Source organism: Polypterus senegalus, chromosome 4, assembly GCF_016835505.1.
Source record: "Polypterus senegalus isolate Bchr_013 chromosome 4, ASM1683550v1, whole genome shotgun sequence".
Classification (NCBI taxonomy): Eukaryota; Metazoa; Chordata; class Cladistia; order Polypteriformes; family Polypteridae; genus Polypterus; species Polypterus senegalus.
The window spans coordinates 169,873,143-169,886,384 of NC_053157.1; the positions used below are offsets into that span (position 1 = coordinate 169,873,143).

General features: G+C 34.8%; 1 protein-coding gene across 2 annotated transcripts in view; it reads left to right on the forward strand.

Moving 5' to 3' along the window:
* The window catches only part of elf2a (E74-like factor 2a (ets domain transcription factor)), a 132,539-nt gene extending 120,220 nt beyond the window's left edge, over window positions 1–12,319 (forward strand). For both annotated transcript variants that reach the window (XM_039751670.1, XM_039751671.1), the window contains 6 exons: window positions 894–1,007; window positions 2,034–2,204; window positions 3,250–3,336; window positions 6,437–6,629; window positions 9,932–10,300; window positions 10,990–12,319. In XM_039751670.1, the coding sequence (XP_039607604.1) occupies window positions 894–1,007; window positions 2,034–2,204; window positions 3,250–3,336; window positions 6,437–6,629; window positions 9,932–10,300; window positions 10,990–11,575 (1,520 nt within the window). In that variant the 3' untranslated portion in view covers window positions 11,576–12,319. The remainder of the gene's footprint in view (window positions 1–893; window positions 1,008–2,033; window positions 2,205–3,249; window positions 3,337–6,436; window positions 6,630–9,931; window positions 10,301–10,989) is intronic.
* Window positions 12,320–13,242: the final 923 nt, after the last annotated feature.

A 13,242-nucleotide genomic window follows, 5' to 3' on the forward strand; every position in this document is an offset into this window, starting at 1 on the left:
ATTGATATAGATATATATAGATATATATAGATATATATATTGATATAGATATACAGATATATATATATATATAGATATAGATATATATATATATATATATAGCATATATATATAGCATATTAGCTTCAAAGTATCTTGGACAGACCTAACTTGTTTATGAATTCCAACAAAATTGACATAAGATGCCAATTTTCATTAGTAAGCACTTTGTCATTGAACAGCACTGATGACATTTAAACTACGTAAAACAAAAAGTTATAAATTCAGTCAAGTTCACTTTAACTTATTATTAGTGTTGCACATTTTAAAAATAAGTTGGCACTATCCTTTCAATCACATTGCTGTTTGTAATGATACAAAGATTGTGGCCACCCTGTCTTGATGTTTCAAAGAACTACCAAATATTACTTTTAAGGTCACTTTCTATTTGCACTTGGAGGCTTAATTTCTTACCCATGTATTTCTGTATTTTACTATTTCCTGTTAAATACCCTTTCCTATTAAAGTTCTGTTGTAGGTATTCTTTTCATTTCCTTTATCTAAAGTTCAGTCACAAATTAAGCAATAACTTGGCAAATTGCTTTTGCTTGTGTATGTATTTAACTACATCATAAATGTGTTACTTTCAGGTGAATACACAAAATGTTGATTTATTTTTATTTCATTGTGTTATTTATTCAGTTTTATTGAGCAGCATTATTTGTTCAACACCATTCATTCAATGCCAACTTTTAAAGATTAAACTAATTTCCATATAAGTCATTGAGTGGTTTCTTCAAAAGTTGGCCTCCAATAACAACTAGTCAACAGAAGTGGTGATGCAGTGAATCTAATGCAGTGTATTTTATTTTTGATTTTTTTGTATTAAGGCGAGGTGTTTATTTCTCTTACAGTGGAAGCATCAGTACATAGCAGCAATGTGCATTGCTCAGACAAAACAATCGAGGCTGCTGAGGCCTTGCTTCATATGGATTCTCCAACCAGCCTAAGAGATGACCGGAGTCCAGGTGAGGTTTGTCGAGTTTTATAGATCTATGTAAATGTCTTAGTTTCAGACACCTGATGTTTTGCTTTCCAGCCTATCGCTTTCAAACTGTTTAGATACCTAGATGTTTCTGTGTAGGTATTTTTATGTTAGGAGTAGTTTAAGAGGTCAATTTTTTTAATATCACATGTATTTCAAGCAGTTTCTTAAAAGAATTGTTAACAATTAAATATATGTAGGTTGTTATATGTTTAAGTAGTAGAAAAATATAAAATATTGCTCGCAAGTTGCTTACTAGCTACTTGGGCCTCTATGTGACATGACAGTATAAATCTGCCTCTTGTCCCTTCTCAGGAAAAAAAAGGGTTAAAAACTAAATGATTTGCATGTGTTTTCTAGTAACTACAGAGCCCAGTGACTCTGTGTGTAACTACCACTCATGCTATTTGCAAGTTGGCATTGCCATCCTGAAAGATGGCCCTCACCATCAGAATAAAGTGCCTTAGCAGGTGATACAAATGCACACTCGCTACAGATATCTATAATCCTAAACCATTGCAATGCATATATATATATATATATATATATATATATATATATATATATATATATATATATATATATATATATATATATATATATATAAAAGAAAATGTAGAATTTATTACCACTTTTCTGTTTTTGAGATTTCCATTTGCTTGAACTCTGTTTTATTTAACCAGTCATAAGGTGTTCATCCACCTCAGTCATTAATTGGATTAATTTTGATAATGCTGATAGGCTTATAAATTGCTTGATAGAATGACTAAACCTTAGTAAATCCATTTGAACAAGTCAAACAAAATGCAGTTAATGGGACCATAAAGTGATAAATCTAATTGCACAGCATCATATTTGTTTTCTTTTAGCCAATAAATTACATTGCATAATAAGTTTATTTTAAATAGTTCCTGGAGAAAGGCTTTTAACATAAAAGCCAATTTATTTTCTTTTTGTTGTGAATATTTAACATAGAGAGAAATAATCATTTTACATTACTTTTATGTAGTTGAGGTATTTGTGCCTCCATGTGCATCAACGCCAGAGTTCATTCATGCCGCCATGAGGCCAGATGTTATTACAGAGACAGTAGTAGAAGTGTCTACTGAGGAGTCGGAGCCTGTGGAAGTGTGTACAGTAATTGATGCCCAGGAAATGGAGCCTGTCAAAAAGAAGAAAGGTAGGAAGCACTTAACCCAGAAGCATTCTTGTAGAGAGTATATTTCATATTATAGTACTTATAAAATGCAGTACTGTCCTATTATACTACTGTTGTAATACTGTTGTATTTTTATACCATGAAATTTAAGAACCTTATATTTTAGCTTTGCCTCAGATTAATGCTGATGTAATTTTGAAATAGAGATTGTTCTTAAGATGGCACATTATTTATAACTTTTAAAAATTACCTAAATGTTTTGGTAAATTTCTGCAATAAAGTGTTATAGGAATTTTTCAAATTTTGCAGCAAGTTTATCATCACCACCTTTGAAAAGTTAATTTTAGTGTTCAAGTGCTTTCTGTTCAGGCTAATACATAATATTTGCCCCTGTAATTGAAATTCTTCTAAATGAGCAAACATTTTATATAAGTCCATTAAAGGAACTACATCCTATGTTGGTAAGGTTTACTGCTTGTATCTAGTAAGTCCAACAGGTTGAAATTAATTGATAAAATGATCTTTCTGTCACTTCTTTGTTAGAATATTTAAAGATAAAAGTAATCAGAGTTCCTAATTTAACTAGGTTTAGGAATTGCTTTGAAAACTGTGTTGCTTATTTTTTAGGTGTATTAAGTTCCAGTTTTACATGCATAGCACAGAAATACATCTCCTTTTCCACATTGTCTTTCAAAATGGAATGTATAATACAACATTTATACTGAAAAACAAAGGTTGTTATAAGTAGTGGCATTAATAAGTGTACCAGCACTGTGTCTGCCCTGGCTACATTCCTTACACATGTGGAGTTTTGCTCATCTGTTCAGAATATGACACAAACTAAGGCCTGTAGTGAAGTTGTTGATTGGGAAGCTTGTGGCCTTAGTTATGACCCATTTTCTGTATGTGGTGTTTTGGACTCTTTATGGGCCCATGCTATTCAGTAGTTCATAGTGTGATATAATAATATGAATGTATTTATTAATTCAGGTACATTTTTATTATAAGTATTTTTTTATGATCTCTATGGTGATTTTTCTCCCCCCTACCCTTATTTGTCAAAAAGCTGGTCGTAAGCCAAAAACGCAACAACCGACTATCTCTAATGGGTCTCCAGATTTGGGCATAAAGAAGAAAAATAGAGAAGGCAAAGGTGAGCTCATTTCTGACCTTTTTGCACAGTGTCTAATATTGTAACGATTCCCCTAAACTCGAATTAACTTGTTAAGTTCTTGTTAGCACAGTAGACTTTGTTGTTGTGCCACTTTTCCTCCCAAAGCTGCTTGTAAAGCAAAGACAGAAGACCAAAGGAAACAATTATGGAACAACATAAAATAAAAAATTACATTTATAGATGTATTTTAATGGAGCAGTTACATATGTTTGATTCACACAAAAACATCAACTAAATAAAGTCACCTTTAGCGCTGCCCCGTGAGGGCAATTTACCACCTTCTTATACATAAAACACACCAAATCCCCACCTTTAACTACAAAAGGAATGCCCGTACCAAAACCCCTACATACATACATATACACAAAATTCACAATATGACCTTAAGGAATAAGAGAAACCCCTGACCAGGAAAGGCGCACACATATTTTCACACGTGTCCAAAACCAGCAATCCAATATGGTGTTGTCCATGAGAGGAGGGTAAACATTGGAAGATGAGTGATCAAAGCTTGATTTGCCTTAAGAAAATGATTTTATCCCAAAACTCAGAGATTTATAAATCTCACCCTCTGAAATTGTTACAGCAGACATTTAGACAGTGTTACAAAAAGGCGTGCAGGAGGCCACCTCACTAACCTTGTCCAAATGTTGGTAGATATGCATTTTTTTACCTTTTCCCTCAGCATTGATAGAATCTGTCACTCCTTTGTTTGGCATGGTTGCAACTGCCATGCAGATCGGCATAGAATCTGTCACTCCTTTGTTTGGCATGGTTGCAACTGCCATGCAGATCGGCTATCCCTCCTGCTACTTTGTCCATGCTGGTTTAATTTTGGAGGTCTGACACTTCATTGGTTACCAGCTGGAACAGTTTCTGACAGACCTTACCAGTCCCCACCCAGAAAGGGCAGTGGCGTCCATTACTGCGTTGCATCTTACAATCCTGAACTGCAAAAAATTCCCTTACTTGAAGCTGTATGCAATCCCCGGCAGCTAGGAGCAGCACACCAAAGCACATAAGAAGAATATGATAATAATTATTTACCCATGTGGCAGTGGTACAATATAAAAACTGTATTATACTATACTTCCTTTGCAGCCAAATTTATTTTCTTGTTAACTTTATTCTGCCACATCCACTAGTGCTGCTTTTGAAACCCATTTTAGTACAAAATCATTTTTAAATCAAAATTAATCCTGTACTTTTTGGCATTATTTCACCTAAATCACATACCCAAATGTGGCTATTATACTGGTTATGTAATAATGGAGTTGCAAATGGCTGGAAACTAATGAGAACAACACTCCAAATTTTTAATGGTAAGTTGTTCTATGGTGAAAAACATTTGTTGTTGCTTTTTTTTCTCGCATTTCATGCCTGGAATACATACATGCATGTGTACATACAGTGGGTACGGAAAGTATTCAGACCCCCTTCAATTTTTCACTCTTTGTTATATTGCAGCCATTTGCTAAAATCATTTAAATTACTTTGTTTTCCTCATTAATGTACACACAGCACCCCATATTGACAGACAAAAAAAAGATTTTTTGAAATTGTTGCAGATTTATTAAAAAAGAAAAACTGAAATATCACATGGTCCTAAGTATTCAGACCCTTTACTCAGTATTTAGTAGAAGCAGCCTTTTGAGCTAATACAGCCATGAGTCTTCTTGGGAAAGATGCAACACCTTTTTCACACCTGGATTTGGGGAATCCTCTGCCATTCCTCCATGCAGATCCTCTCCAGTTCTGCCAGGTTGGATGGTAAACGTTGGTGGACAGCCATTTTTAGGTCTCTCCAGAGATGCTCAATTGGGTTTAAGTCAGGGCTCTGGCTGGGCCATTCAAGAACAGTCACAGAGTTGTTGTGAAGCCACTCCTTCGTTATTTTAGCTGTGTGCTTAGGGTCATTGTATTGTTGGAAGGTAAACCTTCAGCCCAGTCTGAGGTCCTTAGCACTCTGGAGAAGGTTTTTGTCCAGGATATCCCTGTACTTTGCCGCATTCATCTTTCCCTCAATTGCAACCAGTCGTCCTGTCCCTGCAGCTGAAAAACACCCCCACAGCATGATGCTGCCACCGCCATGCTTCACTGTGGGGACTGTATTAGACAAGTGATGAGCAGTGCCTGGTTGTCTCCACACACTGAGGAGAGGCAAGACACACCTTTTCAGATAGGGATGACGGGTCCCATTTTCCAGTTAATTGGGATGACGCAAGTCTCCCAAATGGAAGCAAAGATTGCTTGCGATGCCAGGAGAACAGCCTTACCACCACCCTGGAGACCACAGATCCCTGCAGCTTTCCCTACCTCAGCTGGTTCTCCACCTGTGCAATTGCAGTGAGATTGGGTGGTTCACAGCTAATTGGAGGATCAGCCTCAAGAATTATGGACCCAGAGATATCCAACATCCTAGCTGGAGGATCAGCTTTTAAACAGCTGAAACTTCAACAAACAGCTTTAAACATGAAGAAGACACTAGCTGAGATTCCCCATAACCCCCCCCACCCCCGTACTTGTGACCTGAGTGGTGTTTAAAAGTTGTATTTGATCGAAGGGTAGGAGATCCCCATGTGAAACTGCACGCAGCATTGTGGCACAGTGTGATTCAGTAACAGATTGGAGAGCGGTCCACTGTGAAAGTTTGCGCTGTGATATTTTATGGGAGTCCCCATATGAAACTGCAAGGAGAACTATGGTGTGGGGGCTCTACAAATACATTTGAAAGTTCACACGGCCAATGACATTCAGCCATAGGGTTCCTTATGTGAATCTTTGAACAGGCACAGAAAGAAGTAGTAACTGGAAAAGAACTGCTCAGATAACTGACCTAGGGAGAACATGCAGCAGACAGCATCCGGATATAGTAATTGAACCTATGATGCTTGAACTGTGAAAGTTGCACTAAGCAGTACTTCAAAGTACAAGCAGAGCATCGAGTCATTTAACAAATGTGTTATCAACAGAGTAAAAACTGTGACTAGATCTTTATATTTCAAATATTTGCCTGTGTATATATATCCTTGTGGTATATTTGCTCTGTTTAACCTTCGTATGTGTGTTTTTCTAATAGGAAATACAACCTATCTGTGGGAGTTCCTTTTGGATCTTCTCCAAGATAAGAGTACTTGCCCACGCTATATCAAGTGGACCCAGAGAGAGAAAGGCATCTTTAAACTTGTAGATTCAAAAGCAGTTTCCAAGTTGTGGGGTAAACATAAGAATAAGCCTGATATGAATTATGAGACCATGGGAAGAGCGCTAAGGTAAGATTCTTTTTATTAATAGCACTAAATGTAGTTTAAAAACCAGCATGTTCAAGTTTGTGTAAAGTAAATGTATAAATTCATCTAAGAAGTGAAATCCTGTGACACCATATGTTTGTTTACAGTTATCTACAGTATGTTGGGTTACCTACATAACCCAAACAATTTAAAACTATTATTGCTACAAAAGAAGTCTTCATAGATTATTAAGCTGTGAGAATTAAATACTAATATAAACAGCATATTTTCTCCTCTTCCTTAATGAGATTTTTTTACCCTAATATAAAACAATTTTTTGTTAACAGAATGGAGCCTTGGTGCTTTAACGTAAAAAACATATAACAGAGCAAAAATTCAGTGTAGGAATAGTTAATCAGTTAAAACATACAGACACTTGGCCATTAGTATAAAACTTTTTGTAAGGCACTATATATCATATCTATCTATATCATATCTATCTATATCATATCTATCTATCTATATATCTATATCTATATCTATATATATATATATATCTATCATATCTATATAATATATCTCTCTCTCTCTCTCTCTCTCTCTCTCTCTATATCTATATATATATCTATATAGTCTATATCTATATAGTCTATATCTATATAGTCTATGTCTATATAGTCTATATATATATAGTCTATATATATATATATATATATATATATATATATATATATATATATATATATATCTATATATATATAGTCTATATATATAGTCTATGTCTATATAGTCTATATATATAGTCTATGTCTATATATATATATATATATAGTCTATGTCTATATATATATATATATATATATATATATATATATATATATATATTAGGGGTGGGACTCGATTAAAAAAATGAATCTAATTAATTAGAGGCTGTGTAATAATTAATCTTGATTAATCGTACGTAATCACACATGAAAATTTGCCCCAAATCGCAAATGTTTTTCTTTAATTTAAAAGGGTTTTAGTGGGCTTACAGAATCAAATAATAGACATGGACATGAATATTGTAAACTCAAGCTCTTTTAATTTCTGAAAAAAAAAAAAATGCTTTTAAACTGCAATTAAATTCAAAACAAAAACAAAAATATCATCCCTGGCTACAATTGGGCAGATTTAAAAATAAAGTGGTATTTTAAGTACTTTAAATACATTTTCAGAATGGTATTGTCTTTAAATAATAATAACAAAAATTTCAACATCTATATATCTGCTATTCAAGTTAGCTGGTAGAACAAAAACACTATTTTATCCTTGGTTTTTTGCTGTGTCCAAGTTGTATTTTTTTTATTATGTATTTTCTTGGGTAACTATATACAGTGGAACCTCGGTTTGCACAACATAATTTATCAAAGTGAATTTCCCCATAAGAAATAATGGAAACTCAGATGATTCGTTCCACAACCCAAAACTATTCATATAAAAATAATTAATACAAAATCTAAAGTAAAAATACAAATTAACCTGCACTTTACCTTTAAAAAGAATCATGGCTGGTGTGAGTGAGTTTCTAAATTGTTGTGGGATTTCACCCAATGGGACGACACGAGGAAGAGTGTCCCAAAGCAATCGCAGTCTCCCAGCACTGTAGCAGTTTGCCGTATAAGCTGATACAAAAAGATCGCAGACATGCTATATACGCGCCTGCTGTCGATGGGTGATACAAGGAACATTATAAAGATCCCGCTACAATAAATAACCGTGCTGTTGCTGTTTCAAGCTGAATAAAGCTGGTGGTTTTAAAGTACTGAAACTCGGCTTCATGTTTTGGGGGTGCGCGACAGGGACTCGCACTTCAAAGCACACACACACAATCACACAGAGTCACAATGCTGTAGTAAACGGTATACGCTTGTACAGATGTTGACTATATGAGTGAGGCACTCAGATGGAGAATAGGAGACGAGAGAGAGAGACGTGCACAAGAGAGAGGAACCATCAGCTCAGTTGTGATCACATGACGCTCAGCAGACAAAGTGTATCCATACTACTAGTATTGCAAGACATTGCTCAATTATCAAGTCAAAATTTATTAAAAGAATTGGTTCGTCTTGCAAAACACTCGTAAACCAAGTTACTCGTAAACCGAGGTTCCACTGTATTATAGTGCTCGGCTTGTGTTGTGCCTTCATCAGAAGAGAGAATTCTGCGTAAGTTCAATCTGTATTTATGAATATAAGATGCCTATATACAGTATAAATATGGTAATATACTTCACTGTTTTTACCATTTAATATACATTTGCAAGGATATGATTTAAGATCCTGTAAAATTGTGGAGAAGTCACAAATAGATTAAGTGTAGTAAAGTTGTTCATTCATTAGTATCACTGTGCACTGTTTCACACATGATTTTAAATTTGTATCTCTGTAAAGAATTAATTCATAACATGAACTTAAAAAGTTTTTCTGTGGAGTAGCTGTACAGACATGGATAAAAGTGTTGTTGTTTACCCCGTGAATACCTATCATGCCATCCCCCATGTTGCATTACGTCATTACCATTCGTAAGACACATATAAGAACATTGACTTTTATAATATTAATAAATTTTAATAAATATTTAATTTTTTAGTGACACTAGTCATAAACAGATATGGCTGTAACTTCCCAAAAATACAGTTCAATGCTGCATTAAAAAATAAAAAGCAAGAATGACATTGAATGGAATGCCAGTCTATCACAGGAGAAGCTAACGCACTCCCGTACCCACTTTTATTCTCACCTGGTTAAATTAGTTTTCAGGTACATTAACAGTTAAGAAATGCTGGTTAAAAACAGATTTATCTATGTAGATCTTGTGCATTAGCTCGTTGTTTAATGCCTGTGTTCAGTTTTTTAATCGTCCATATAAAGCATGCATTGACATAAATTCTGACTCATTGCCGATACTTTTTCTATTTCAGAGTGTCCCTTTTCAAAATAAATGCGTACTTTGAAGCATTATCAATCTCTATTTTTTATTAATAATTCAAGTCCTCCTACATATACTCATGATATAAAGAAGTAAGACAGACTTGTGATTGTCTTGTAACATAATTCTGAAGCTTTAGAAAAATTATTTAACTTCTACCTTCAATGCCTTGTTAAAAATAAAGTTTACATGCTTTAATATATCAAGCACATTTTACTTATTTTTATTTTTGAATGTACAGTCTTATTTGTTACATATATAATAATAGATTTGTACATGTAAAACTTTTATATTGACATTGGTACTTCTTATTGAATGTGTAATTCACTCACATGTGTTTCAAAATCAAATTTATGCTTTCTTTTCCTTATCAGATATTACTACCAAAGAGGCATTCTGGCAAAGGTGGAAGGTCAGCGACTTGTCTATCAATTTAAGGAAATGCCAAAGAACATCATTGTTATTGATGATGACATGTCTGAGCCAGGCAATGAAGATGTTCTTACTGCTGCCACTGACAAATCATATGAACGTGTACCTCCTTCTACAGAAAGCCTTCTTTCACGATCTGAATTATCAAAAACAGCAGGTTTTCTCCAAGAAGGGGTCAGGAGTACAATACACCAGGGCCAAACCAAAGTGGTGAAAAGTACATCACCACCTATTCCTCAAATTGTGAGCGTTTCATCATCCAGTGAGACTTCCCAGCACCCATCCATACTTCCCAGCACAACAGGTCCTAGGTATGTCCCTGCTCCAGTTGTATAAAAAACTCATTTTCTAAAAATGATTAGTCGAGTGAATTAGTAAAACAAAAACAGTTGTTGAACTGCATCCTCACTGCTTGGCCTTATTTATTTTTCAAAGCTGTCTGTTAAAATGAAAATACATTGAAGAGGATGAAATATTTATTACAGATAATTTTAGTTTTGGATTTCTTTCTCTGGCTGGAGTGCTATCACTTGTCAGCATTTTTGCCTTTCGTCTTCATTGGCCTTAATATTTACCCACTACAACAAAGGTAACAGATGTGTTAGTTACTGTACCTAGTTAGTAGTGGTGGCTGAGAACTTTTTTGCTCTCACTTTTTTGTGGATAAATTAAGTTTTGAGGATTCACACTCAACAGAACCTTGTGGTGAAAATGGCAAATAATGTGAAAAATTTCCATGAGGAAGAAAGGAAAAAAAAATTACTATTATTATTCAGGGTATTAACAGTTCCTGAAAATTCAGCTTTGAATGTCTACAGGAAAGATGTAGTTCCCACAATACAGTGTGTTTGAATTGAAGATTCACTTTCATCCCTCATTTATTGGCCAGCAATCCTATATTCAGTTCAGATGAAATGTTTGTGTGATTTTTATGACTGAACTGTTAGAAATACCAAACTAATATTGTCTTATGTCTCTCTCTCTCTCTTCCTCCTTCCAGAACGGTGCGCGTGGCCATGCAGGTGCCAGTGGTGATGACGTCTTTGGGGCAAAAAATCTCGACTGTGGCTGTCCAGCCATCAAGCTCATCAGTTCTTACTAATACTAGTCCCACTACCGGCACAGCCCCTAAGGTAGTCATTCAGACAATCCCTACAATGGTGCCTGCAATGGCAGAGAATGGAGACAAGATTACTGTTCAGCTTGCCAAGATCATCACAATCCCTGCCACTCAACTTACACAGTGCCAGCTTCAAACAAAGACGGGGCTATCAGGTGCCTCAAGCATTAACCTCATGGGCACTCCATTAGCTGTCAGGGCACTTACTCCAGTATCTGTAGCACCAGGAACTCCTGTCATGAGGCTGGCCTTGCCGGCGCAGCAGCACCAGCAACATCAACCCCAGGCAGCCACTCATACTCCAGCCCGTGTCATTAGTACCATCATTAAAAAGCCAGAGACAAGGCCAGATCAAAGCAGCACACCAACGATGAAGCAAGAAGTGGAAATGACACAAGTGACGAGTTCCAAAGCAGTGACTGTTGCTTTCCCTGTTACAGTTAAAACTGAAGGAAGTGAAGGCTGAAATTGTGGAAATGAATAAATAGAACGACGGGGTATTATAACTGACACTGTCATTTGGATATCTTTGTCAAGAAACTCATTTTGTATTATACAACAGTCAAATGGACTTTAAATGGTTACAATTATTGATCACAAAAGACTTGTGCAGAATATTTTTTACATCTATCCCATTTATTTATAATGGGTGTTTGGTGTATGTGGACTTAACACAGATTATTGATACAATAAGAGTGAGTAACAAAGCAGCACATTTCTAATTAATGGAGATCAGAGAAGGGACCAAGTTAATCACTACAGTTTTCCCAAAACACTAATCATCCAGAACACTAAAGCAAAATAAATCAGTGTTTTGTTGTTTTGTTTTTTTTTTTTTTTCTTTCTTTTTCTTTTGAATTGGATCAAAAGGCACAGGGCTGTGAGAATTAATGCCTAAACATGTAAATCTGTCTTTGATTTTTGCATTTCAGATTGCAAACCAGCAATTGTTTGACTATCACTGTGTGCACGTAGTACCCTTTCTCTTGGTGCTAAGTGGAAACTTCTCACATTGCTCTGAGGAAATATCAAAATATGTTCATTCTCTACTTTTTTTGAATGAGGGGGGAAAAAGGGACTTTGAGTCAAATGTACAGTTTAAAAATCTTAAACAAGGAGCCTTAGATTAATGTTAATTTTGTTATTTTTTTAATTTCTAAAATATGCGTGTAAACTGTGTGTGTGCATGCGTGTCTGTGCATATATAATATGTATGTGTATATAAATATATATATATATATATATATATATATATATATATACACACACACACACTCTCGCACACACATTCATAAATGTAATAAAGCTGAGTAGCTTTTTATGTAAAGCTCTTTTTTGATACCTTGTACCAAGCACAGTATTATAGAAATGAGGCAGACATTTTGTATTATAGTTTAACTTTTGTGTCCAGATTTCAGTTTCAGCAGTGTTTTGCTGTAATTTTGCCTATGTCACATTGCCTTGCCGTCTGTACAGACATTTGAGTTTCAGAGTATTTCTGCCACTTTGACAGGTCACGCTTAGCATGAAATCTTGCAACTTGCTCTAAAACCTTTTTTTTTTTTAGTTGATACAATTCGTGTTCAGACTGAACTAGTTTGTATATTCAACATTTGAAGTATATTCTATTTTGTTGTACTCTTGTTTCAAAGTGTATTCAAGTAGATTTTACCTAAATATAACATCTTATGAAAAGAAAGAAATGAGTCTTAATTTACTTCTAAACTTAGATAGTATTTTTCTGATAAACAGCCACTCAGGTTAACCAAAGTATTTTAAAATGGGCATTTCACCACATTCTGTGTTTAGTAGAGCAGCTCGCTCTTATTAAAAAAAAAAAAAACAAATTACTTAGCACAAGATAACTACTTCTTTGCTGAAGAAGTGTTATTTTTTTTATTATTATCATCCCCAACCCCCAAACTAGACATTGTCATTCAAAAGTTATTGATAGAATGAGCCATTGGGTTGTTTTATAAAATTCTGGGACTTAATCTTAAAAACATTATTTTTTGTAGACCTGTAAATCCATAAGTAAGTGCCATCTGCTTTTCGTTGTTTTTGTGTTTGTGTGTGTGATACTTGAACAAGCTTTTTGAAGTCATACTGTAAACCCTTCTATAATTTTGATCA